General features: G+C 47.3%; 1 protein-coding gene and 1 long non-coding RNA gene across 7 annotated transcripts in view; one reads left to right on the top strand and one right to left on the bottom strand.

Moving 5' to 3' along the window:
• The window catches only part of LOC137202412 (uncharacterized), a 39,200-nt gene extending 17,304 nt beyond the window's left edge, over window positions 1-21,896 (bottom strand). Inside the window, exons 1-8 of one of the 6 annotated variants that reach the window (XR_010932601.1) lie at window positions 21,449-21,654; window positions 20,855-20,892; window positions 20,382-20,484; window positions 10,210-10,412; window positions 7,711-7,861; window positions 2,935-3,213; window positions 1,895-1,959; window positions 669-778 (exon numbers count right to left, since the gene is read on the bottom strand). This is a non-coding gene — a long non-coding RNA (uncharacterized lncRNA). Of the gene's footprint in view, window positions 1-668; window positions 779-1,894; window positions 1,960-2,934; window positions 3,214-7,710; window positions 7,862-10,209; window positions 10,413-20,381 lie in introns of all 6 variants that reach the window. The other 5 variants (XR_010932598.1, XR_010932600.1, XR_010932599.1 and 2 more) reach the window with 5 other exon arrangements.
• Window positions 21,897-22,105: 209 nt separating this feature from the next.
• CACNG2 (calcium voltage-gated channel auxiliary subunit gamma 2) overlaps window positions 22,106-27,316 on the top strand; it is a 124,135-nt gene continuing 118,924 nt past the window's right edge. The window contains exon 1 of the mRNA XM_067697934.1: window positions 22,106-23,039. Coding sequence (XP_067554035.1) covers window positions 22,829-23,039 — 211 coding nt within the window. The 5' untranslated portion in view covers window positions 22,106-22,828. The remainder of the gene's footprint in view (window positions 23,040-27,316) is intronic.

Raw genomic sequence — 27,316 nt, 5'->3', positions numbered from 1 at the left:
ATAGCTAGTGGGAAGGAGCTACATAGCACAGGGAGATCAGCTCGGTGCTTTGTGACCACCTAGAGGGGTGGGATAGGGAGGGTGGGAGGGAGGGAGACGCAAGAGGGAAGAGATATGGGGACATAGGTATATGTATAACTGATTCACTTTGTTATAAAGCAGAAACTAACACACCATTGTAAAGCAATTATACTCCAATAAAGATGTTAAAAAAATAAAAATAAAAAGTTTTTTAAAAATGCGAGTGGAGGGGATTTAGTGGAAAGACGTTGGCTAGTTCGCTGAACTGTTAGGTGAACTAGGGTCTGGAAAAGGGCAGGAACTGCAAAGGTTCCATGACCCGGGAGGCCTGGGCTACTTAACAGCCCATCAGACCGGGGTGAACGGGCGCCAGCTCCTCTTTATCATTTGTCTGTTGCTTTTTTTGGGGGGGGGGTTGGGGGATGTTTGTCTCTGCATCTCTCTGTTCTAGACTCAAGGCCTGGACAGAGGGTCCCATAGAGTTGAGTTTGGGTCGTGTATCTAAGGGGGGGTCAGGGGCAGCTGAATTGACAGTGCCCCCAAGACTGTACCCAATGGGGAAGAGCTAAGTGCCCCCAAAGAAACCAGGGTGCTGTGACCAGAGAATGGGGAATCGATTCTGTGTGGCCCCAATAACCCACACCTACCACTTCTGGGCGTTGAAGACAGGCGGACCTGGATGCAAATATTGCTTCTGCCACACGCTGCCCATGCCAGTTTGGGCAAGCCATTTCATGTCTGACCTTGGTCTCCTCACCTGTAAAATGGGAATAATAAACCCACTGTGAGGGACGTGAGAAGCATCAACAGATAATGTTTATCAAGTACCTGACAGTACCTGGTGCGGTCTGGGTGCTCAGTAAACAGGACTGCATGTAACAGATGCCACGAGTCTAGGGCTCCCCAACCCACATGGCCTCCCTCCAATGGGCTCCAAATGGACATTGTGACTAAATTCTAAAGGGCCATCTCAAAGAAGTTCTGATTCTTGGAGTCCTCAGACTTCCCGCAGCCCCAGGGGCAGGAGACACCAAGCTGATAAGACAGCGTTTCCCAGCGAGAACTGCAGGGGAGAAGTCTGGGGATGGAGTGAAGAGTGCAGGTACCGCTGCCTCTCGACAAGACCAGGAGTGCCTGAAACGGCCTCATCTGCCCCCCTCCCCAGGTAAGTAAGTCTCCTCCTCTGACTGTTCTGAGCCATTGAAACTGCAACGCATCCCATGCCTCCAGGTTTGACGACCCCCGAGTGTATGGAGAAAGGGACAGAGGAGATGGCAGGGCAGAGCAAAGGGTGCACACTGCTTGGTGTGGCAAAGACTCGTGGGCATCCAGTGGCTGGAATGGACATCAGGGTAGGTGGCAAGGATTTAAGTCAATGTGCTAGCCCATTCCCAAGATCAAGGGCCCTGGGAGTCAGAGCTCTGAGACGGACTCCTACTTGCCAGGGAGAACCGAGAAAAAGAGGGAGAGTCTGAGTCTGAGATACATCCGACCAGCACCTGCTCTCTAGAGAGCCTGCCCTTGGGTACCAGCCGCACAGCTACTGTGTATAGGACAGAAATACAGGCAAAACTATGGTTGGGGGTGTATAGCAAACTCACCATCTCTGACATAGGGCTGTCTGCAGAGGGAGCAGTAGGTCTGAGCCACCCTGGTGGGCACAGCCCACTCACCAGATGCAATCACAGGACAAGGCAACTTTCTCCTGGACCTGACTCCAGACGATGCACACGTGCACATGCGCACACGCATGTGAACACACACATGCACAGTCATGCACACACACACGTGCACACACATGCAACCCCGGGGGGAGCACCGAGTTTCATATGAGATTGACAATTTAAAACGAACAGGATTGAGTCTTACTCACCAAAAGGAAATTGTTCTTTTTAATAAAAAAGAGATTGGAAAGTTATGGAAGCGGCCTGAGGTGTCCTGATGGAAACCAGCAAGAAAGATGAAGCTCAGTAGAGCAGAGTGGGAGCAGTTATTTGAAAAAAAATACAACTTTTTCAGTTGACCTGACAAACTGAATCTCCTCACACAAAGCAGCTTTATTAAGTACTATCATCGCCCCATTCAGGCTGGGAAACTTTCTTGCCATCCTCCCAGTACACAGAAGAAGCCTCCCTTAATTTGGGAAACTGATGTGTAAACCAAAAAATCGCTGATTGGGAGGCTTTCTCACTGCAGCCTAGTTGCTTTCATATCACAAAGTATGTTTACAGAAAAGTTCACCCGTCTGAAGGTCTAAAGAAATTTTATAACCAAGTTTCAATGCAGGGGGCACAGGTTCGATCCCTGGTCAGGGAACTAGAACCCACATGCATGCTGCAACTAAGAGTTCACAAGCTGCAACTATGGAGCCTGTGAGCCACAACTACGAAGCCCTGGAGCCGCAACTAAGACCCGGTGCAATGAAAGAAAGAAAGAGAGAGAGAGGGAAAGAAAGAAAAGAAAGAGAGAATGGGAGAAAGGGAGAAAGGGAGAAAGGGAGAAAGGGAGAAAGAGAGAAAGAGAAAGAAAGAAAGAAAGAAAGAAAGAAAGAAAGAAAGAAAGGAAAGAAAGAAAGAAAGAAAGAAAGAAAGAAAGAAAGAAAGAAAGAAAGAAAGAAAGAAAGAAAGAAAGAAAGAAAGGAAGGAAGAAAGAAAGAAGGAAGGAAGGAAGGAAGGAAGGAAAGAAAGAAAGAAAGAAAGGAAGGAAGGAAGAAAGAGAAACTTGCAGATGTTTTTATTTTGCGATCCCCTATTTTGTGCCTGGCTCCTACCAGCTGTTTAGACACCCTGCTCTGGAGACCCCTGTGATAACAAATACTCCCACTTCATGAAGAAAGTCAGCAGTATTGCTCTAACAGCATCACTGGGATCTGAGCTCAGATCTGTCTGCCCTGAGTCCAGGAGCACTCCTCACCTCCCTGGTCCTGCTCCGGATGCTAACAGGCTGGCTGAGGTCTCCATTAGCATGACCTTCATCTCTCTGGAAGGGACTCTGCTGGAAGGATGTGCCGCTCGTATTTCCTCTGATTACTGCAGGATGAGCCTTCCCCATTCACGGATCCTCCTGACCATGAATCAAAGCTCATCTTTTTTATTTTTTTTCCTTTGCTACCAGCCTTGAGTTTCCGATTTCACCATTACCTCATTGAATGGTAGCAGCATTCCCGAACCTCATTCAGGAAGACACCATCTTCTGCAGGACACAGAGGGAGAGCAAGGAGGCAGAGCCCAGGGGACTGGAGTGGAGTCAGAATCAGACCACTCCCCCCGGGGCCACCCCAGAGGCAGGGCCCACGTGTGACTGGCTCAGCCTCCGTGAACTCATCTGTGTCGAGGGTCAGCATCCCTAAACCCCAGCAGACACTTCATGATGTATACATGTAAAGAACTAGAGGGGTGTGAGGGAGAGATATGTACCGTGTAGAATAAAGGACTTTGTACGCTGTGAAATGCTACACCTGTGCCAGCCATTAGTGCTCTGCAAACCCCAGGGAGCTACCACATTGTACCTTTCATGATGTCAAGAAAATGTCCCCAAGTGTGGACCTGGTCTGTGAGGGTGAGAGAGAGGGATGACATAACTATTCCAATTTTGAGATCAAAGACACCAGGGAGTGTCTTTGGGGTCCCTTGTATCCCCAGTTGTAAGAGTTGTTATTAAATGAGGTGATAATGATGATTATGATTACCATTTGCCCTGCTAAGTGCTATCTATGCTTTCTCTCATTCTATCCCTGCAACAACACCACTCTGAAGGAAAAGGCACAGTCCCCTCCATTTGACAGATGGGCAAACTGAGACCTGGTGAGTGATGCAACTTTGCCAAGGTCACACCACTTAGGGCATGCTGATCCCAGACCCAGATCGGCCTGCTTACTCCAAGGAAGCCCACTTAAGCTCTGGCTGGTGTGGGGGGAACAGCCCAGAGAATGTGGCTTCTCTACGTTTCCTGCACGGGGGGACAGTGTATGGCTCAAGCGAAGGACATGAGTTTCGGAATCCTGACTCTGCTTCCCCTGGAGGTGGGCTTCAGACCAGGAACGGGGCTATGGCAGCCAGCAAGGCAGGGAGATGCCCACGACAGATGGTGGCAGCAGGATGGAGAGGAAAATGTGTATTCGGGAGACGTTACGGAAGCCCCAGATGTTTCAACAAAAAGAGTCCTGTGGTCACATGACACTGACACCCACATTCCACATCCTTCTCTTGGAGAGCTTCAGGGGAAAGAGTCCTGCAGCCCTTGGAGCCTGTCCAGTGCCCTTTAATGCAGGTTCTTGAACTTGATCTGCCACAGAACCCTCCTGCTGTCATGTTCATTTTGACACCCTGGTTAACATCCGGTTCCATAGAATTCACTATGAGGAAGCGAAATATGGGAACAGACCGAGCAGAGTGAGTACATGGCCCCAGAGCGCATGCCCGGCACGTGGTAAGTGCTTATGTAAATGTTTGTTGCAGGGCTTCCCTGGTGGTCCAGTGGTTAGGACTCCGTGCTTCCACTGCAGGGGACGTAGGTTCGATCCCTGGTCAGGAGTTCCCACATGCCTCGCAGCATGGCCAAAAAAAAATTTTTTTTTTTAATGTTTGTGGATGGACGAATGAGCACAGATGAAGTCAGTGGCCACCTGCTGCTAAGGTCCAGGGCCCGATGAGAGGTTTTCTGCCACCCCCTCCCTCCTCCCCTCCAGACCGTTTTCACCATGGCATGCATGGGGATGCCATTAGAAGTCTGAATGAGAGAGCTAGAAAGCCATTTTTGCTCCTGGGCTCTGTGTTCTGAGAGATGGGGAAACAGAAACCCAGAAGGCCCAGTGATTTGGCCAGAGTCGCAGGGCAGAGCCTACCAGGTTTCTCTCCCACTGAAATTCACTGTGATTTTCACTTCTAGGAATCTACCCTAAGACAAAACCCAGAAACCATTTATGCACTAAGATGTTCACCTCAGTGTTATTTATAATCATTTAAAATGGAGACATCCTTAATGGCAACAATAGGGAAATTGATCACATTTTTTTCCCAACCAGACATATCTTAGATTTGAGGTCATCAATCTGCTTTCTGGTTTTGGAAGGCTCCTTGCCATTTTCAGCCTCTATGTCTCTGCCTAACACCCGCTTCCTTTCATCTCTGTCTGTTAAGCTCCTATCCGCCCTGGTAGTCTAGGGGTTAAGACTCTGTGCTTCCACGGCAGGGGACACCAGTTTGATCCCTGGTTGGGGAACTAAGATCTCCACATGCTGCAATGGCACAGCCAAAACAAAAAACAAAAAACAAAAACACCGCAGCTTAAAATTACCCACAAAGATGAACAATTTATCTTTATATGTCTAGCACCTAGCTCAGACCTGGCAGACAGCACCACTCGCTCAATTATCTATTAAATGAAGGAAGGAAACATCTAGTGAAGCAAAGACAAATATGTAGGTCTCTTGACTCTCCATCTAGAGCTGTTTATTCCTTCTGGCTTTTTTGCCTAACACCCAAAACCAAAAGACAAATTTATAGTTTGTCACGACCTTTCACCAAATCTTTGGCCAATCTACCATCTTTTCAGAGCAGCTTCCCCTAGCATACTCTCCTTTGAGCCCTGCAGCCTTGTTAAAGCCGTGACCCATGTGGTCCAGGCCACAAAGAGGTGTTAGAGTCAAAGAATCAATCCAACAACCAAAAGCTCAAGAGGACTTAAACGCCTTGATTATGTTTCTCAAACACTATAAAGGGACACATCACCTGCAGGGATAGTTCATAAAATCCACCTTTCCATTCCCTTCCGCCTCCCTCATCCCTCCTGAAGTTCCTCCAACGTGCTTTCTTCCAACACCAGGAAAAATTCCCTCAGAGCTCCCAGCAGACAGCGCTTGTCCATTTCCCTCTCCGCCTTTCTTGTGGTAGGTGAAGGCTACACTACCAATGTGCTTGTATCACCAGCCTTTGTTCAAGGGAAACACTGTGCTTGGGTGCATTTTATCTACCGAATCCATTGAACCTGACATTGTCAGATACCTACAAATACAAACTAGGAGGGACCATGCAAAATATTAAACACACACCACATGAGTCTGATGCAAGCAGTTTGATGAACCACCTGCGTCTTTGAGAATCTGCATTGTGGACGCTCCTCTGACACTTGGACCTTTGGACCATGGGTAAATTCAACTTATCAGAGGTCATCGATGCCTGGTCCACTCTGGTCCCCAGAAAACACAGAGTTTTCTGTCTACACTGGCTGTCAGAAGTCACTAACCACTTGCTTCCTCTGCTCCCAGTTGATTTGGCATTTTATAAGCAGCATAGATCAATTGGAAAAGTGAATTTTCCCCAGTTAGCGACTAATAATAAGATAATAATGTTATAACCATCCAAAAAAGTGTGTAGGAGCTGGAGAAAATGTGGCAAGAGCAGAATAAATTGAATCAAGTTATGCAAAAAAATATCAAAAATGGGTGACTTTGGGACAAGGCAAAGAGCGGTTAATTTGCCTTTGGAATTAAATTATTCCCGTTATAGATGAACTTAGCACGGCAAAATGTGGGAAAATGTATTTAAATGATCACTGAGCTAATAAATCCAATAACTCATTTTGATCTTACTGAGACATCTTAGTTCTTTTGTTTGAACCTGTAAACGTTGTTTTACTACCGTCTGCAGTAAGACCTGGTCCGCCACTTTGCTTATACGGCACTTGTCCTCATTGGGTGGGCTCCAGCCCCACCAACCTATTTTGATCTCAGAGTCTTTGCATTTGCCAGTCCCTCCGCTTGAACACCTGGCCCAGATCTCCACGCAGCCTCCCCATCTTCACCCTCACTGAAGGAGGTCCCCACCCCCTGTATCCTCAGTCCCACCTTCACCCACTAACGGTCTTTCTCTCCCCTACAATCCTATTTTATATCTTCTATAGCCCTTCCTGATGTATGAAATAATGATGTGTGTGTGTGTGTGTGTGTGTGTGTGTGTGTGTGTATCTTTATTGCCCCAGATCAGAGCCCACTTCACACCCTGTCTCTCTCTCTCTGCATTGTGAGGCCACAGTGAAAAGGTGGCCGTCTCCAAGACAGGGTTCTCACCAGGAACCAAATCTGCCGGCACCTTGATCTTGAACTTCGCAGCCTCCTGAATTTGTGAGAAATAAACGTCTGTTGTTTAAGCCACCCAGTTCATGGTATTTTGCTATAGCAGCTCAAGCTGATCTAAGACACGGCTATTTTGAGGATGTGATGAATTAATAGACGTAAGGCAATTAGGACAATGCCTAAAACAATAAGTTCTGAATGCATTTTTAAAACTTTTTATTATGGAATATTTCAAATATAAATAAAAGTAGAGAGAATAGTATAATAAATCCTTATTAAACCATCACTGAGCTTCTATAATTATTAATTCACAGCCAATCTTGTTTCATCTATATTTCCATCCTTTTCTCCCACCCCTAGCTTACTTAGAAACAAACTCTAGACTTTATATAATTTTAACTGTAAATGTTTCAGTATTATCTCTAAAAGACCGGGACTCTTTAAGCATAACCACAATATCATGATCACACTGAAAAATAATGAACATAATACCATTGTCACACCTTAAAAATCAAGTTTGTCTTGGCTTTGGCCACCACTATATCCCCAAACCTAAAATAAGGTCTAGTATACAATAGGTGTTCAAGAAATCGGTGTTGAATACAGGAATGACTTACCTCTTTGCTTCAAGGGTCTCAAATATGACAACCTTCCGGTGTCTCAATATCTCTGAAGCTTTCTCTATTTAGTTATACTTGTCCACTCCGTACACATTTTCACGTTAACTACTCTTGGTCTGAATACTACTATTCGATACCTCTTCTAGTCCTGGCGGAAGAGAGATAGGACACATTAGGAAAGGAAAAGAACAGCAACAACATTCAACAAATACCTCCTTTCTCCAGTTGAATGTTTGACTCCATGTAAGTTGCTGAGATCCAGTGGTGACTAAGACACCACTGAATAAAATAATTTCAAAGTTTGTGTAGAAGAATGAAGGCACCGCAATAACCAGATCATATGGAAGAGAAGAATATTGGGGAAGAACTTGGCTTACTAGAGATCAGAACATATTAAGGCCTCTACAATCAAATCCAAATGCTGCTGGCAAGGAAGCAATACACAGATCAGTGGAACAGAACAGTGAGATCAGAACTAGATCAACATAGCCGTGAGAATCCAATATGTGGCAGAGATGGCATTTCAGTGCAGTTGAAAAAGGAGTAATGGTTTAATTAATGAAACTTACACAACAGCTAGCTTTTATAAGAAAGTTGAAACCTGATTTTACGTTATATACATAAATAAACCCCAGGTGGATTAAAGAGTTAACAGCCAAATAATAATAATAAAAAATACCTTGAAAGAAAATGCAAAGATGACAAGAGCAGTCTCGAGCATTAAAAAAACAAGAAAATCGTATTTAAAAAGAAAGACATTTTACTCCACAAAATTACTTTCATGGCAACAGACATCATTCACAAAGTCAACATAAAAACAAAAAATTTGATTATGAAATTATTTGCAACACAGATGTCAAAGAAAAGGTTAATATCTATCATATGCAAAGAGCTCTTACAAATGAATAACAATTGAATGAAGAGGATTGGAGTCAAGCAAAGGATAAGACTAGGCAGGACATGGTGCAAATCCAAATGGCCCAAGGATACGAGGAAAGTGCACAAGCTCACTAGTTGTAGAGGAACTTGAAATTAAAGTAACCATGAGATTTAATTTTATCCCCATCAAACTGGCAAAAACTAGAAATAATACTAACACCTATTGCTGGAGTAGATGTGGGGAAATAGTAGACTCATGAATTGTTGGAGAAAATGTGACTCGTTGCAGCATTTTTGGAAAGCCAACTGGCAACACTGACTGAAATTTAAAAATACATATACCCTTCAACTGAGCAATCTCACTCCTGGGGACCCAATCCATAGAAATAAAAATGCCATTGGAAAGGATGTATGTACAAGGATGTTTATTGCAGCACTGTTATAGTGGAAGCAGGGGTAGGACTAAGAAATAAAGTGAATGCCTGTCAGTAGAAGGCTGGATGAAGAAATAACAGTAATTATTCACTACGAAATATTATGCTGCCATTAAAAGAATGAATTAGAGCTATTGCAGCTGACTCAGAGGGAATCCCATGAGTGTTGTTATTTGAAGGATAAAGCAGAATGAAGCAAGGGTGCCTCACAGAGGAAAACAGGGGAGAATGGATAGCACAAGAGAGCATGGCTTGTCCAGAGAAAGAAAAGGAGTGTGGCTGGAACAGTGTGTATGTGGAGATGGGGAGAGCAGGACAGAGGAGTGGGAGAGGGTGAAACAATGGGTGAGATTGGAGGACCCAGGGCCTGGTCTCACAAACCGCGTGTAGATTCCGGTACAGGTTCTAAGCAGGGAGATGCTACGACCTCACACCTTTCCTGAGTATCTATGTACCCCACAGTCCTGGGTGCTCGATATAAATTAACCCATACTCTACTGAGGGCATCAATATTAATTTTCCCATTTCCCAGATGAAGAAATTGAGGCTCCGGGGGCGAAGCACCTTCCCCAGGGTCTCTGGGACTCTAACCCAGTCTTCTCACTCCAGACTCCACATTCTTTCCACTAACCATTCAGTTTGGCTTCCACAGCTAAATATAATCCCCTTGGTGGAGGGGGCGGGCCTAGGTGTGAGCCCCGAAGCCCCCTGTGGGAACAGAAAGAAGACAAGAGCTCAGTAGATCTCTATTTGTCACTGAGTCTCAAGCAGAAGGGAGAAGGCAGCTGACCCACAGAGACTCTCCCCACTCTGGGGTCCTGATTACCTACTGGCCGAGGCTGTGCAGGCAGGCAGAGCTGTGTGCAAACTGTGAACCTGCTGTTTGCTGGCTGTTTGGCTTGGCATGTTTAACCTCCCTGAGCCCCAGTTTCCCCAAGGTTTCTGCAGCATTAAAGGAGAGAGGGCCCTGGCACATGATAGGCAATCGGCCAATATGGGACTCTAGGGCATGAGAGCCTCAGGGCTGGAACTGACTTTGGCCCCTATGAGCTGTGCAGCCTGGGGCAGAGTGCTTAACCTCTCTGTGCCTTGGGTTCTCCATCTGTGAAATGAGAGCCGTGACAGAACTTCCCTCGAGGGCTTGCTGGGAGGATTACCTGAGTTCAGACGATGTGAAAGTTACCTGCAAATGTCACGGGGAGTGGGTGGCCAGCAGGAGTCCCGTCATTAAAACAAATATTGTGACTTTTTCTCCTATTCCCTCTCGTTCCGCTCACTCCAGCCCATTTATCAATGAATGTGTATCGAGGGCCTGTTCTGTGCCAAGATGCGAAGGACACGACGAGGAACACGAGAGACAAGGACCCAGCCTCTCAGAACTCAGGGCTTATCAGGAAAGACACGAAACAACATTTGAGTCACAGGAGGGCGAGGCCCAAGGAAGGAGGTTGAGGGAGCCCAGTTAGTGCACCAAGCCTGGCTGGGTCTGGGGGCAGGGCTCCACTCAGGCCTTCGGAAGCCCCACATCCACCTGGGAGACACTGAATTCCAAGAAGTCCCTCGGGGCGGGCTGACCGGCTGGTGCCCAGTGAGTTACTAGGCTTGGATCATAGACAGCCCACAAAAGTACAAGAGACTCCAACTGCCCCTTAGGGGTTATTCAGGCACCCACGGGCTGTTGAAGAGGAATCTATTTTAGGAGAAGAGGAACTTGGTATCCTGCAGAACCCATCAGGGGTCAGTAGACAGGGTCATCGTCCACCCTCATCAGGCCTGGCCAAAGCAGGGCACGGTGCTGGGCCCCATCCTGCAGATGCTCAGAACCTGGCTACCCGCCCCACCCACCACGGAGCCCCTTCAGCTGTTTTGACCGCTTCCGTAAGGAGCCGGGCCAGCCACATTTATGGAATTGGTGGTGTACTTAGCAGAACGTATTAACAAATCACTTGTAATGAAAACTTAGGAGAGGAGAGACTCCTCCACCCAACTCAGTCCTCGTGACTTCGACAGCCCCACGAAGCCACCATGACGCCCATTTTACAGATGAGTAAATGGAGGCACGGAGAGGTCAGTAACCTGTCCCGAGCTCACATAGCTTAGGAGGGAGGTGTGGAGCCAGGATTGCTAGAGCCCCTGGCCCCATGGTCAGCCTGTCGGTTCTTCCTACATTCTGGTCTTTGGGTCTATACCTCCATATGATGCCAACAGCTCCTTCACTTGCATCCCAGGCCTAGAGAAGGAACCCTGCCAGGCTCAGAACACTTTGCTATTGAGCCGCCCTCGGGTACGACTAATGCCCCTTTAAGACTGCAAGATAGGGAAGGTTGAATCCTGAAAGCCAGGATGGTGAGCTTTGGGACTGCTATTCAATTGAAGAGGCAAAGGTCACTTCCTCCAGGAAGTCTTCCCTGCCTTCCCTGTCCATGCTGTGCTCCTGTCACACCACGGCCCTCCCTCTATCACTCCACATTCAGTCTTTGGTTCCTGCCAATAGCAGACTTTGTTTTGTTCATCTTTGTATCCATCGCACAGGGCTTGGCACACAGTAGCTACTGTGCCTGGTGCAAGGTCCTCCCTGACCTGCCCCACCTCTCTTTCCAGCCTGATCTCTGCCAGTTCCTCCAGGCACGTTGGCAAAACAGAATCACCTGTAGCTCCCAGAAGTGCACTGTGATTGCAATTAAACAATCAATTGTGTAATCAATGACTTGATGTCAGCCTCCCGTGCATGTGTGATCCTGGTGGCACTGGTTTTGTTCACTGATGTGCCTTGACACTTAATAGGTGCTCAACAAACTTTTGCTGAGTGAATGTTCACATCCCCTATCTTTGCATCTACTGTTCCCTCTGCCTAGAAAACCCTTCCTGGTCTTCTCTGCTCCTTGTCTTCTGCTTCTCCTTGAAGACCCAGCTCAGCTCTCACCACCTCCTGGAAGCCCTTGCTGAGTACCCGGAGGGCATTCCCTGCCCTCCCTCCACTTGCAGGCCTCTCTCCACTCTGCTGATTCCTTCTGAGCAACATCTTTTTCATTGTGCAGTTTATTCAAAACGCCTGACACTCAGTAGGAGCTCAACATGTCGCTAACATTTATTTAGGGCTTACTATGGTGGAGGCACTGCTAACGCCTTTTATTTCATTTCATTATCAGAACAGCATCTCGAGGCAAGCATGCTTCCCCATTTTCCAGACAGGCCGGCTGAGAACTGGGAATGTTTGGTCACTTGCCCGAAGCCACACTGCTAGGAGGCAGCAGAACTGGCACCTGATCCCCTGTGGCCCAACCCTGCTGCCTCAGCAATGCCTCCATCTGCCTGAAATCCACATGGAGAGGAGTGCCCTCCCTTTTCTTTCCTGTGGGTCACCTCCCCAGGTTCCACATCGCCCAGAAACCTCTGAAACGCCCCCTATTCTTCTCAGAAACCTCCAGCATCTTCTTCTGAAGATCCTGTCGACAACCCCGTGCAGAGTTCCAGGCCAGCTCTCCCAGGATGTCCCAATCAGATGGTCCCCATTTCCTTACTCCTCTAGCCTGCTTGAGCTTCCAGTTGCTCCCTACTGACCCAGGGATTTTTACTGTGCAGTCCGCACATATTTGGTGAGCACCTACTATGTGCCAGACCCCACGTGAGAGGCAGGGAATATAATGCAACGCAACCAAGCCCCTACCTTTACACTATAAATAAGAAAATAAATACATATGTGAGGTGAGAGGTGCTGCAAAGGGTTAAGGAGAGAAATTATACAGGTAAGGAATGAGGATGATGGAAGAGGGGCAGGTGGGCTTTTATATCAGGTGGTCAGTTGAGCAGACCACTGCGGAAATAAAGGATTGAACCAGCTGCCAGAAGATGAGCACCCCAGGCAGAGGAAGTGTTATGCAAAGGCACTGGGGTAGGCGTGGGGGCCACGGGATCCAGAATAGGAGTCTGACTGCAGGAGATGGAGGTAAGACGGGAGAGCATGGAAGAGGAGAGGCTAAGAGGTGGGTGAGCCTGGTCGAGTAGGACATTCAAGACCCATCCTCTGTCCCCTCCCAAACTCACTCACCCAAGTGCACTACCTCCCTCTCACTTTCTCCATCCCCCGTTGGATTCCTTCTCCCCTAAGTCACTGGAAATCACCTTTTCCCCCTGCCCTTTAACATTCTGTTTCTTGCTTCTCCTCTGCATCTTTATGTGACCGCTGTATTTTACTCTATTACTTTATTATCCATTTTCTATCATCATTTTCTTTGCTGTCCCTCAGTTCCTGGTGAAATCCCACACTAACCCCAGAGGTGGGAGGTGGGGGGGAAGAAGCATCAGACGGATTCAGAGCTCAGACTGGGGGTAGAAGTCCCAGTGGGAAGCTACCCCTCTGTGGGGATCCTTGTCACGGGCACCTCTACGCATGCATTTTCAGCTTCCGGTTCTCACCAGGCTCGGAACTAACCATGCAGCCGTGCTCCACTCTCCCAGCCCCTCCAGCAGCCAACACCGGGGGCTCCCTGAGGCTTCCTCAGCTGCTCTCAGCTCTGCAAGGAGTAAAACCTGCCTGCTATCTCCTAGCATCTCCTTTCCTCCTCATCCCAGAGCCTGACACCCCCATCAGGGCATCTCTGCAGCAGATGCCCCGGCGTGGGGCTGAACAGCGAGGCGGGCTGGAAGCTTCTGGTGATCCACAGCGGGCTGGATGTGCGGACAAGAGAGCAGAGCAGGCCCAGGAGGGGCAGCGTGGGGAAACCAGGCCAGTGCCGGCCTCCCAGGTCCGACTCTGGTACTGCCTTATCTCTTGTCTGCCCCCGGTCCTCCGATAACATCCTGGGGCACCTTCACCTTTCCCAGCCACGCCCCCACCTGCCAAGCTCCAGGGGCTTTTAGACACCTGCTCCTACTACTTTCCAAATGCTTATATCTTGTTTAATCCCCACAACCCTAACCTAATTCGTTCATTCAAAAACCATTCACTGGGCTTCCCTGGTGGCACAGTGGTTGAGAGTCCGCCTGCCGATGCAGGGGACACGGGTTCGTGCCCTGGTCCGGGAGGATCCCACATACCGCGGGGCGGCTGGGCCCGTGAGCCATGGCCATTGAGCCTGCGCGTCCGGAGCCTGTGCTCCGCAACGGGAGAGGCCGCAGCAGTGAGAGGCCCTCGTACAGAAAAAAAAAAAAAAAAAAACCATTCACTGAGCACCTACAATATTCCAAGCACTTTCTGGGCATCGGGGATACTGCAATGAACGAGTATCATTTGAGTATCACACATGTGCTCCAACATCCCGGGGGGAAGTGGGCGGCTGGGGACAGGCTTCAGATAATAAATAAGAGAATGTCAAGTTGCAACAAGCACGGTGATGAAAACAAAACAGGTCAATGTCATATAGAGTGACATTTTAAATTGTGTGACCAGCAATGTCTCTCTGGGGGTGATATTTCAGCTAAGACTTGAATGATGTGCTAGGGGTCCAGCCTTCAGGGCGGACAGCATCCAACAGAGGGAGCAGCAAATGCAAAGGATTTAACTTCAGGTGGGAACAATCGAGACACCTATCACCCCATTTACAGATGAGGAAGCTCAGAGGGGATAAGGTCACACAGAGAGTAAGCAGCAGAGCTGGGATTCAAACCCAGGTCCATCTGACTCCACGGCCTGTTCTCTTCCCACTTCATTGCTCCTGCCAGGCAAGGACAGTGATGCCAATGGATGGCTCGTTACCCCACACACAGCAGTTTCTCTGGATTCAGCCCCAGCCTCCCTGTCCATCCCCATCAGTCATTCCAGCCTCCTTGAGATTCCTCATCCTACTTCAGGTCTCTGCATTTGCACGTGCTCTTCCCCTGTTTTTGCAACGCCCTCCTCTCTTCCTTGACCAGTTGTGAGCTTTTCTCCTGGCCTTTGAGGGTGAGCTTGTCACCAAAGCCTTCTGGGACACTCCAAGACAGAAATAAATGCTTCCTGCCCTGGGCTTTCACGGCACATGTCTTCATTTTGTTCATTTATTCCTCAGTTGTGTACTATGGGCCCACTGTGTGGCAGCCATTAAACAGAAATTCCAAACCCAGAGAGAAGTACCACGAGAGGAGAAGGGGAGCTGCAGGAGCGCACAGAAGGGAACGTCGGACACCCCAGGTCTTCCCGGGCCTGGGTCGCAGTGCCTTGGAATTAGCTGTCTGCTTGACGATCGCCCCGATTTGGGTATTTTCATCTCATCTGCCTCCCGAGCACCTTAGCACATCGCCTGGCACAGAGCAGGCCTGCCTTTGGATTTTTATATCCACAAAGTAGTTTGTTTGTACAGGGTGCCCGCTCTGTGCTAGGCACTAAGTGTTGGAAACACGAGAACACAGCAGACCAAAATCCCTGCCTTCGTGAGCCTTCATTCTAGCGAGCATAGAATGTAATTGAATGAATGATTGCCATTCCCGATTCATTCATTCACGTGCTGAGAAGACATAGAACGGGAGCAGGGAGTGAAGAAGCAGTAGAATGGAACAAAACTGTGCACGTGGCCAAAGCAGAATTGTCAGTTTCCCCCGCTCCCTGCAGCCCACTCATGCTGCAACCTGCTTCTTCCTCAGAGCGACGTATCTCAGCCATGGACACCAATATTCATCAGTTTTCTCCCCAATACCCCAAATCCCTCAATTTCTTTCCGTCCCCATTGCCACATACTGGTCTAGCCCACCATTGTCTCTTGCTCGCCTCCCAGCCATAGCTACCTTACTGTCTCCATGCCTCCAGGTTTGCCTCTCACACTTCCTATCCCACCAGTCTCCTCCGCGTGGCTTCTTATGCTTCAGTCTCCCTTCCATGGCCTCCAGGCTCTTAGCCTAAAACACTCCCCAACATTATTTTTATTTTTTTATATTTATTATTTATTTTCCTTATTTTTTTGGCTGCGTCAGGTCTTAGTTGTGGCACGCGGGATATTTGGTTGTGGCGAGCAGTCTCTTCATTGTGGTCCTCGGGCTTCTCTCTAGTTGTGACGCGTTTTTTTGGGTTTTGGTTTTTGTTTTTTCTCTCTCTCTCTCTAGTTGTGGCGCATGGGCTCTGTAGTTTGTGACACGTTGGCTCTCTCATTGAGGTGCGCGAGCTCAGTAGTTGTGGCACGTGGGCTTAGTTGCCCTGCGGCATGTGGGATCTTAGTTCCCTGACTACGGATCAAACCCGCGTCCCCTGCCCTGGAAGATGGATTCTTTACCACTGGACCACCAGGGAAGTGCCCCCCTCATTATCTTTAAATTGCTTAGCATTTTTTCCCTAAAACTGGCCAATCCTCTTTTCCCTCCAGTGCACACTTCTGCACCTTTGCACAGGCTGTTCCCTCAGTCTGGAATGCCCTTCCTCTTCTCAGCTCCCCTCCACCCTCCCACCCCCATCTTAGCCTAGCTGAATCTGAGTTAATCTCAGTTTAAATGTCCTGTCCTCCAGGAGGATGTCCCTCACACCCTAGCTTGAGTTTAGTCTCCCTGATCCATGGCCCCACAGCATCCCTCACCTAACATTCTCCTTACTTTAATATGGCTCTTCCTCACCTGTCTCCTCCTTCTAATTGTCTTCAGATCCTTGGAGGAAGGGACCGTGTTTTTCCTACTCAACATCCCCAGGAAATCTACTATGTGTACCTGACACATAGCAGGTGCTTGATTTGTTGAACGACTAGATGAACAAATGAATAAACTATGAAACTTGGATCTAGTAGAACTTGATTACGCAATGCAAAATGTTCAATTCTCTGCTGTTCCACCTAACTTGATATATGACCTTGGGACTTGATTTATGACCTCTCTGACCCTCTGTTTCCTCACCTATAGGATAAGATAGTAATATGCATTTGCAGTGTTGTTGGAATGGTAAGTGTAAGAACCTGTGTGACAATTTGTATGGAAACACAAAAGACCCCGAATAGCCAAAGCAATCTTGAGAAAGAAAAACGGAGCTGAAGGAATCAGGCTCCCAGACTTCAGACTATACTACAAAGCTACAGTAATCAAGACAGTATGGTACTGGCACAAAAACAGAAATATCGATCAATGGAACAGGATAGAAAGCCCAGAGATAAGCCCACGCACATATGGTCACCTTATTTTGATAAAGGAGGCAAGAATATACAGTGGAGAAAAGACAGCCTCTTCAGTAAGTGGTGCTGGGAAAACTGGACAGCTACATGTAAAAGAATGAAATTAGAACACTCCCTAAGATGATACACAAAAATAAACTCCAAATGGATTAAAGACCTAAATGTAAGGCCAGACACTGTAAAACTCTTAGAGGAAAACATAGGCAGAACACTCTATGACATAAATCACAGCAAGATCCTTTTTGACCCACCTCCTAGAGAAATGGAAATAAAAACAAAAATAAACAATTGGGACCTAACGAAACTTAAAAGCTTTTGCACAGCAAAGGAAACCGTAAACAAGACCAAAAGACAACCCTCAGAATGGGAGAAAATATTTGCAAATGAAGCAACTGACAAAGGATTAATCTTCAAAATTTACAAGCAGCTCATGCAGCTCAATATCAAAAAAACAAAAAAGCCAATCCAAAAATGGGCAGAAGACCTAAATAGACATTTCTCCAAAGAAGATATACAGATCGCCAACAAACACATGAAAGGATGCTCAACATCATTAATCATTAGAGAAATGCAAATCAAAACTACAATGAGATATCATCTCACACTGGTCAAAATGGCCATCATCAAAAAATCTACCAACAGTAAATGCTGGAGAGGGTGTGGAGAAAAGGGAACCCTCTCGTACTGTTGGTGGGAATGTAAATTGATACAGCCACTGTGGAAAACAGTATGCAGGTTCCTCAAAAAACTAAAAACAGAACTACCATACGACCCAGGAATCCCACTACGGGGCACATACCCTGAGAAAACCATAATTCAAAAAGAGTCATGTACCAAAATGTTCATTGCAGCTCTATTTACAATAGCCAGGACATGGAAGCAACCTAAGTCTCCATCAACAGATGCATGGATAAAAAGATGTGGCACATATATATAAAATGGAATATTACTCAGCCATAAAAAGAAACAAAATTGAATTATTTGTAGTGAAGTGGATGGACATAGAGTCTGTCATACAAAGTGAAGTAAGTCAGAAAGAGAAAAACAAATATCATATGCTAACACATATATATGGAATCTAAAAAAAAAAATTGTCATGAAGAACCTAGGGGCAAGACGGGAATAAAGACACAGACCTACTAGAGAATGGACTTGAGGATACGGGGAGGGGGAAGGGTAAGCTGGGACAAAGTGAGAGAATGGCATGGACATATATACACTACCAAACGTAAAATAGACAGCTAGTGGGAAGCAGCCGCAGAGCACAGGGAGATCAGCTCGGTGCTTTGTGACCACCTAGGGGGGGGGGATAGGGAGGGTGGGAGGGAGGGAGACGCAAAAGGGAAGAGATATGGGGACATATGTATATGTATAACTGATTCACTTTGTTATACAGCAGAAACTAACACACCATTGTAAAGCAATTATACTCCAGTAAAGATGTTAAAAAAACAATCTGTGTGAAAATATGTGGAACCTAGAAGTTACTCCCTTAAATCCTTGCCAAATCTGTGGATGAGAAGCAAATAGCATTGGTGTGATATCCTTATTCAGAAAGCTTCTATCTTGGGTCAAGGCACAGAGGTTAAGACCTAGGGCTGTTTGCTGGGCTTCTGGGCTAGAGCTCTGCCACTCACTCACTGTCACTCACAACCTTAGGCTAGATATTTAAACCATTATGTGACTCAGGTTCCTTATCTGTAAAATGGTTCCTCCCTCATAGGATTGTTGTGGGACTCAGCCTAGATCAGTGCCTGGCATGTTAGCTATTGTCATGGTTATTTACACATAACACTGACAACCGCACTGTAAGGCTGTTGCCAGTGGCCCTCCTGACAGATGAAGAGAGATTTCCAGAGAGGTTAAGTGACTGCCCAAGGTCATACAATGAGGAAACGGCAGCCTTGTGCTCCAAGGCCAGGTCTGCTGTGCCCAAATCCCATGTTATTTCCACTCCATCAAAGAAGGAGCTCAAAATAGGCCTGTGGCATTTCAGCTAATTTCCTCTAAGCCTTTACCAAGTCCCCAACTGCAGACTCCCAAAGCTGCTCCCCTAAGAGCACCCATTCAGCAGCTGCTAAGTGTGTGTGCCTGGTGGCTCCAAAGCATCTAATGTGGTTTGCACCGAGCCAGGTCTTCCCAGGTAGCCTTGCCTGGTCTGCAGAAGGGACCGCAGGAGCAGAGCTAGGTTGGGGAGGGGAAGGGGAGTGGTACACGAGTTAGATGGAAGAAGAGGCTGGAAACCAATCTGGATGTAAATGGCGGGGAGGAGAAATGAGAGGCAAGCACATTTCCTGAGTGCCTACTACGTGCCAGGTACACCATCTAAAACTCACTAGAATCACTCAGCCTTTATTTATCAAGTATCTGTTATGTATCAAGCCCTGCACTAGCTCCCAAAGGTACAATGGTGAACAAGATACAGCTATTGACCTCAAAAGGCTCACAGGTCAGAGAGAGCTGACACAGGCACAAAATAAAGTGCTACGAAAGGGATGGTAGAATCTGAGCAGGGTGGCAGCTGTGAAAAGCAGGGAGCAACTGGGAACAACTTCAGAAAGGGGGAGGCAGTACTATGCGCTCATTTTACATGTGGTGAAACTGAGGCTCTAGGAAGCCGACTTGTTTGAATCCTGCAGTTACCAAGCAGCACAGAGGCAAGCTGTGTCCCCAGGCCTGTTCTGTCTCCAGAAGTGTCTGTTCTCTCCACACCGTCGACCTAAAGCTCTTACGTGCCCCCGCACCCACTTTCCTTTACTCAATGATTATCTGGCTAGAAGATTAATCAAATGCTGCTGAAGCTGCCGCCACTGTCAGTGGCTAAGATGTTAGCTGCTTCTGCAGTCAAACAGGAGCTTTTGAGCCTCTGTTACTGATTCTGTTAGAGCAAAAGATTCAGGGCTTGGTCTGAAAGGGATGGGGGGCTAAGAAGGAGGGTTCTATCTCCAGTCTGAAGGGACTTCTTGGACAGGTCAAAGGCAACCAAGGTGACAGGAGTAAGTGAGAGCAAGCTTCTCGGGCTCATGTGGCTGTGCCCAAACCTCTCGACTCTCCCCAAAAGTCCCGTTTAAGAAGGCTTCCTGCTTGCCCCTCACTGTTTTCTCAAGGAAGAGAGCCAAGAAAATCACTCATCTGAACCCCTGGCTGAACTTGCTAGGCTCCCTGCTGAGTGAGATCAGCATGTCAGTTCCTCTCCCATCCCAATTTCCATCCCCATCCTCAAAGGACAAGAAACCAAACAGGAGAAATCCTCAGTCCGCAAAAGTAGCTCTTGCTATATATACCCTAAACGTACCTTAGCAGAGGTTGCTGTAATCTTGGTCACATTCTCCGGACACCAGGACCCTCTCCAAGGTGCCAGGAGCACAGCGATTACCCCTCTCAAGAGTCCTTCCTTTCTGAGAAGGGAAAAGGGAGCGAGAGAAGGAAGTTTCAAGGAGGGGAGAAACAGGTAGTTTTTCTACACCAAAAAAAAAAAAAAAAAAAAGTATTGACCATACCTTCAGACCAACTCTGAGCTAAGGGAAAGACGTTAGGCAATACCAAAGAAAGTCTGTTTTGAATTCAGTCACCTTTTATATACTCTTTGATAATCACCAGATCACTAAGAAATTGTCAAGCAAATTATCTCCAGACAAAAATGGAAGAAGAAAGTATAGAATAGCTGAGCTATGAAATTGAAACATCGCTAACCCCCAACTGACCCATCAGATTTACACGTCTCTCTAGGCTCCTCCCCCCACCCAAAATTAAAAACAGTGCACCTACCTCATGCCTCATGTGCTCTCCCTCACCTAACTAGGAAACTGATCAGAGAGAAATATAATCAGTAGCAGCAGGAATCTGATGGGGTTCTTTCTCCAGGGGTCGCATTAAGGAAAAGTTGCACATATAGAAACAAGAGGTGACACTGTAATTAACACAAGACAACCATTCTGCTGAGGAAAAGCGGAGAGTTATGATGTGTTTCCTTATTCACAGCAGGGAGATTTTTATCTCTTCCCATCCAGTTCACAAATGACATGGGAAACTTAGAAGGACTCACATTTCACTCACTTCCCCTCAAACATGTTTATCCTTGAGATGAAACTCATCGCCCAAGCCCCAGCCGCCAGTCACCCTTTTGCAGACTTTTCCATGAATAATCTTTCCAAAATGTCTGCTTGTAGGAGCAAGATTTGGGATTTCACGGAAAACTACAGAGACACACATACACACCCTGTCAGCTAGAAAGAGACAGAGACGAGACAGAAACGACCAAAAGGAGAACAGCTAACGTGCCAACAAAATAAAACAGATCCCCCAAACAGCAAAGTGCAAAAGATGATTTAAAAAACACATAGAGACCGTGTTTGTAATTACCCATCCAGGTTATATTTTCAGGGCTTCCAGGCAAAGAAACGGCTGGTCCAAGTTTTGTGCCCGTCTGATTGTGATGGGAGGGTTGTATTTGAAGCTCTGGGCACGTAGAGATGGAATGAGAAGGAGGCTGAGCTGGAAGAAACAGCGGGGGGGAAGGGAAGGGGAGAGAGTGTGAGAGAGAGAGAGGGAGAGGGAAAGGGAGAGGGAGCGGAGCTATCTCTAGCTACGCCTTCCTCTAAGCTCCGGGAGCCCAGGAGAGCGCTCATTTCAGGATCTGGGAGAGGGGTAAAAAGAGGAAAGGCAGCCCCCGCTCTGCCCTGGCCTTGCTGCCCCCGAGGGAAGGGAGGACTCTGGCCCGCGCCCCCCTCCTGGCGGGCCGCCGGGGGAGCCGGGGAGCGCGCGAAGCGGGCGGCGCAGGGAGCTGTCCAGTTCAGCACCACCCGGTAATGCAGTAGGTGGGAGCGCCTCCGCCGGGGGCCGAGCCGGCAGGGAGTGGGGTGGGAGGGGGCAGGCGGACGGCCCATCCTGCAGCAAGACGCCGGCTCCCTTGTTTCCAGGAGCTTTGCAGATAGGGGGAGGGAAACCCGCCTCGATTCTCTGGGAGAAACCCCCTCCCTCCCCCACTTCGCCAACACTACCACCGCCACCAACAACAATAACCGCCGCCGCTGCTCGTCCTGCCGCCGCCGCCGCCGCCGCCGCGCCTGCCCGCCCTGCTGCTGCAGCTGCCGCTGCCGGGGCACAACCATGGAAGGCGAGACCCCCGCACCTGTTCAGCTGAAATCAAGGGCTTACAGAATACTGGGAAGTCTGGTCTGAAACGAAAACGCCCGAGACCCCCCCAAGGAAGAGAACTGGCGAAGCAAAGGATTTTCATGGCGCAGGCCGCAGAGCCGAGAGCGAAGACGGAAGGTTGCATCTCGGCTTTTACAATCTCTAACTGTCTAGGTCCCGACCATGAGAGATTGTGTTGAGAATGCGGCTGATCCCTGGTTCACTGTGGAAGCCCTCTCCAAATTAGCTATCACATATGGAAACTGGAGACCAGAATTTTAGGAAAAGAGATTAAGGCATCTCACTTGGGGGGGTGGGGGGTGTCTTTTTATTTTTTCCTTTTTTTTTTTTTTTAATCACTGCAACTGGAACAGTTTCTGATCTCAAAAGGCAAGCCTCTCTTCCCGTGTGATCTTTATAATTTACACTCTTTTCCGTGAGCTTTCTTACCTCCCTTTTTTTATATCCCTCCATATCCTCTATTAACACATATATCCATTATATTCGTAGTGGAATTATTTTTATTTTTTTGCTTTAGTACTCGCACCCTCACACACACTCTCCCGAGAACCAGAAGTCGGTTGGGTGTTTATATAATGAAGAATTATGGGGCTGTTTGATCGAGGTGTTCAAATGCTTTTAACCACCGTTGGTGCTTTCGCTGCCTTCAGTCTGATGACCATAGCTGTGGGAACCGACTATTGGCTCTACTCCAGAGGGGTTTGCAAGACCAAAAGTGTCAGTGAGAATGAAACCAGCAAAAAGAACGAGGAAGTTATGACCCATTCTGGATTATGGAGAACCTGCTGCCTAGAAGGTATTTGATTTCCCATCTCCTCCCCCTCTCCACCCCCCCCTCCTCTTCTCACTCCCCCTCCCCACCCGCTTCCAAATAAGTTCCCTTTACATTCCACCATTTTCTTACTTCACTCCTTCCACCACAGATCAAGGTTGGTTGGGTTAGTTTCAGAGGAAAGAAAATCAATAAGCAAAAGCCATACTCAACTCTCCAGCCTCCACCACCCCCCTTCCTTCCAACCTCTTCATTGAAATCATCCATGATATGATGAAAACAACAAGAGATTGTCTTTAAAAGTCAAATGTGCTCCACCTGCTTTGGAATCATTAGGATTTGCCTTTTGATGTAGTATGGCCATCTATGAGGGGGTAGAGAATAACTGCCTCTCTCAACCCCGCTCCTCTTTTCGTAATGAAGAATTCCAAAATGCTTTTCCTTTCCCGTCCTCCTCCCCTTACTCCCCAAAAGTCCCAGACACCTCATCATCTGCAAATCTCCTTTTTTTAAAAAAAAATCTGTTTTTTCTAAGAACCCTTATTTGGTAAATCCTAATTATTCCAGGATCGCAAGCTGAGTTCAAGAGCATTTCGTAATGTCTATGAGCCACACATATCGTTCGAGGCGACTGGCTGTGTGTGTATGTGTGTTTTAACGTTTACAAAGTCTAAAAACACGTAACGTCTCTCACAGGAAACAGACCCAAGTTCTAATAAACAGCAATTCACTTGCAGGTTAGGCTGAGAACCGATTCACTTCCACACAGAGTGACATGTCTATTATCCAGAAGCGTGTAGAATCAGCATTGCAGCCAGCTTGGGAATCAGACATTGTGCAGGGAGGCTGGGAGGGAGAGGAGGGCATGGGGAGGTTGAGGGGGAACAGTAGGGAGCAGTGGGTCAGGAGTGTCAGCTGTTTGTCTTGATCTTGCAGGGTCATTGGGACACGTGTGCCTGTGCATGTGCTGTGGGCAAAGCGGTCCCCACGGTGGAAAGGCTGGAAGATCAGGGTACGGGTGAAAGCATGTGCTTTGAGACACATTAATAAACACAGGGGGGAAAAACTCCTGCAGGTCATACAACCTGCATGTAGCAACAGACTTTAATATGAGGGGCTGCATTTGAGCAGCTACCTATGTCTGTGTGTACAAGCTACAGCCACCCATAGGAAGACATGCACAGAGAGATACATGTTTCTGGGTGGAAAGAAAAGATTATGTGCTTTGCTTCTGCTATGAACCAATACGGAGGCCGTTTGAGGCAGCGTCGGGAAGCGGGGACCGCAGGATTGTTTGTTAAGCTCAACATGGGATGGTGATGCAGGGAGTTGAAGCCAGGAGATGGTGGAGAAGAGAAGGAAACAGACAGGGAGAGGGAGAAATGATGTGGCCTCAGAGTCTAACCCAAACTGAGCAAAAGCTGCTCTTTGGGAAATATTTATGTCTGGGAAAGAGCACCAATTCCATGCCCACCCACCCCCCCCCCAACAATCTTGGTGCAAGTGGTTGAGTGACGGCTGAACATGTTTTGAATAGCTAAGTGACTTCATTGAGCGATGGTCTATTTGACGCATACTGCATTTGGTGCCCTTTCTCAATCCAAACCACTGCCTTGAACATGGTCTGCAGCGGAGCTCTATGCTGAATGCTATATGCTCTTCCCCAGCCGAAGAATCAATATCGGGAAATTAATAGGCACTGTTTTAAACACACCCCTCCTTTAAAAAAATGAAGAGGCTTTCATGCAGCTAGTCACTAACAGTGGAAAGACTTCCAGTTAATTAAACATTTATGGCATGCTTTTATTCCAAAAGAGAAGGAAAGCAAAGTGAATGAGGGTTGCTTTAGGGAAATGGTCATAGTAGCAATTTACCTTCCTTGGACTTTAGTTAGATGGATGAAGATATGCAGACAAGAGATGAGACGAAAGACAGGACATGGTTTTAGGAGAAATATTCCCAGCAATTGGTGAGTTGGTATAAATATACTTTATCAGGGTTTTATGTGCAAATTCTTAATACCATGATCTTTTAAACAGTTTCTAATTCCCTGAAGGGAAGAGGACTAGACAGTGGCTTTGGATCACTTATGCATTAAAAGGCTTAAGTATTTTCATTAAAATTCCATCTGTTTGGTGTCCACATCCCCAAATGTGCTGCCCGCCCCCTTCAGCTTTCTCTCCAAGCCGTACCCACACCTCCCTCCCTGAATCATCCCTAAAAGGGTTAGTATTGCAACACTTCCCAAGGATTGTGGGTTTGGCTCTTCTCCCCAGGACTGGGGCCTCCCGGCAGTCGCGGGTGGGGGGATGGTGGGGAAGGCTGGGCCGGGCTGCTTTAGGATTCTTGTGCCTTTTCCACTTGTAGCCAAGGTCCAGGCAGGAAGGGTGGGTACTCAGGGCCCCAGTTCAACCTGGCCTTTAATTTCCAAAGCCTCTGTCCATATGGAGTTTTGAAGGCCTCAGACTCCCCCTTAGGAAGTTGGGCCTTGGCCACTTAGGAAGTGGTTTGAAGGTTTTAAAGCCACATATTTTCAAAGACTGCACTGATTTCCAAAGATTATAAATGCACTTATTTCTGCAGGTTGACACAGATGGTTCTTGTGGGGCGTTCGTGTACTTGCTTTATTGAGCATTCAAAATAGGGTTGGCCTTTATGGAAATCAAGTTGCCAGGTTCCCCCAACCTGTGTTTTTTGTGAGAAACTGGACTTTCAGAAAAGATTTCCCATCACCCCTTTATTGTGTTTCCTGCCCGTATCCAAAAAGTTGCGAACAGATTTCCAATCTTCTCTCCAACATGCTGCTAATGACTCCACATGAAAAACAACCCTGTCTGCTTCAGATCTCTTTGGCTCTCCGGTTTGCATGAGGGCTTTTTATCTCCTGAGATGACTTTTTTGTGGCTGTTCACTTCTTGATGAAAGTAAGAATCAGAAAACCTTTCTTTGCCTCTATGGCTGTTTGTGAAATGCACTCCTCTGTTGCGGAATGAGAAGAGAACAGGACCACTTGCTAGGGGTAGACACAGTGGGAAGGGGAGAGGAATCAAGAAGAAACCACAGCCTTTATTTTCTCCCTCTGCAGAGTGAAGAGTAGTGGTGTCTCTGGGTGTGAACTTGAAACCCCCAGCAAACTAGTGTCCTTCGTGGGATTTGAGGGCTTGGGGGACGGTCTGCCCGTGGATCCATGTAGATGGAAAGTGATAGGAAAAGTTCTTGAACTTTTCAGGAAAGCTGCTTTAAGAGCCTCCGAATGGAGAGATGAATTGGCCCTTTCAGAGAAGAATTCAGTAAAATCTACAACAGGACATTAAAACAGCTTGTTCCAAGCGTGCTGTCTCTGGGCCACGCGGTGACCTGCTGTTCCGTGTATTAACCTCTGTTGTCACCAAAAGGAATCATCGTCTCCAGGGGCAGTAAGAAATTCACTCTTTGTGTTTATTCTCTCCTGTACCTTCCTCCCCTCTGTCTGGGCTCCATGTCTCCCCCAGAGGATTCCCAGCCCTGCAGAGGAGGAGCCAGCAGCAGTACAACGTGGTCCAAGGCAGAAATGCACTCTCCCTTCTCTCTCCCTCTCTCGCCCTTTTCCTTGCTGTGAGGGAGAGCAAAAATCTTTCTCTCTGTCCAGATTGTTCAAATCCCTCTGCTGAATTTCTGAGCTCCTCTTCTTCCTGGCTTTTCCTCTCTTCTCCTCCACAACTTGCTTACTCACAGGGGCTCTGCCATCCATTCTCCATCCCTGTTCTCTTTGAGTAAGAGGTGTCTGGGTTTTCCTGAACTATCTTTTCCAAGTTCATAATTGCATAGCTTTTGCTTGGCCTGCAAGGTGCCTAGTGCCCCACGCGGGGTTCAGCCATGGCTCTCTTGTTCTGCAGAAGGAAAGTATATATCTTTTATTTTAGAAATGCGAACTGCCTTTCCCGGACACTCTTGTCTTTACGTGTGGAAGAGCTGAGTTTAGAAGTTACTGATGGGCCTTCATACTGTGTACCTATCGCTCCATAATTCCCAAGATAATTTGATTCTCTTTAGGTCCTTTGCACACAGTAGGTCCAGAAAAAATATCTATCAATGGATTGATTCAGAAATTCTTAAATTATTGAAATTAATTCAAAGATCATAAGATCATGCAGCAAGCAAGTAATTGAGAGAGAGAGGGGGTGGGGGAGGGGGGGAAGGGGATGAGGAAATCAGGACGATTGGTTTGTTCTTCCCAGAATTTCTTTTTTATTTTTTTAATTTAATTTTTTATTTTATACTGGAGCGTAGTTGATTTACAATGTTGTGTTAGTTTCAGGTGT

Source organism: Pseudorca crassidens, chromosome 11 (genome assembly GCF_039906515.1).
Source record: "Pseudorca crassidens isolate mPseCra1 chromosome 11, mPseCra1.hap1, whole genome shotgun sequence".
Taxonomy (NCBI): Eukaryota; Metazoa; Chordata; class Mammalia; order Artiodactyla; family Delphinidae; genus Pseudorca; species Pseudorca crassidens.
This window is presented reverse-complemented; position numbering and strand designations above follow the sequence as displayed.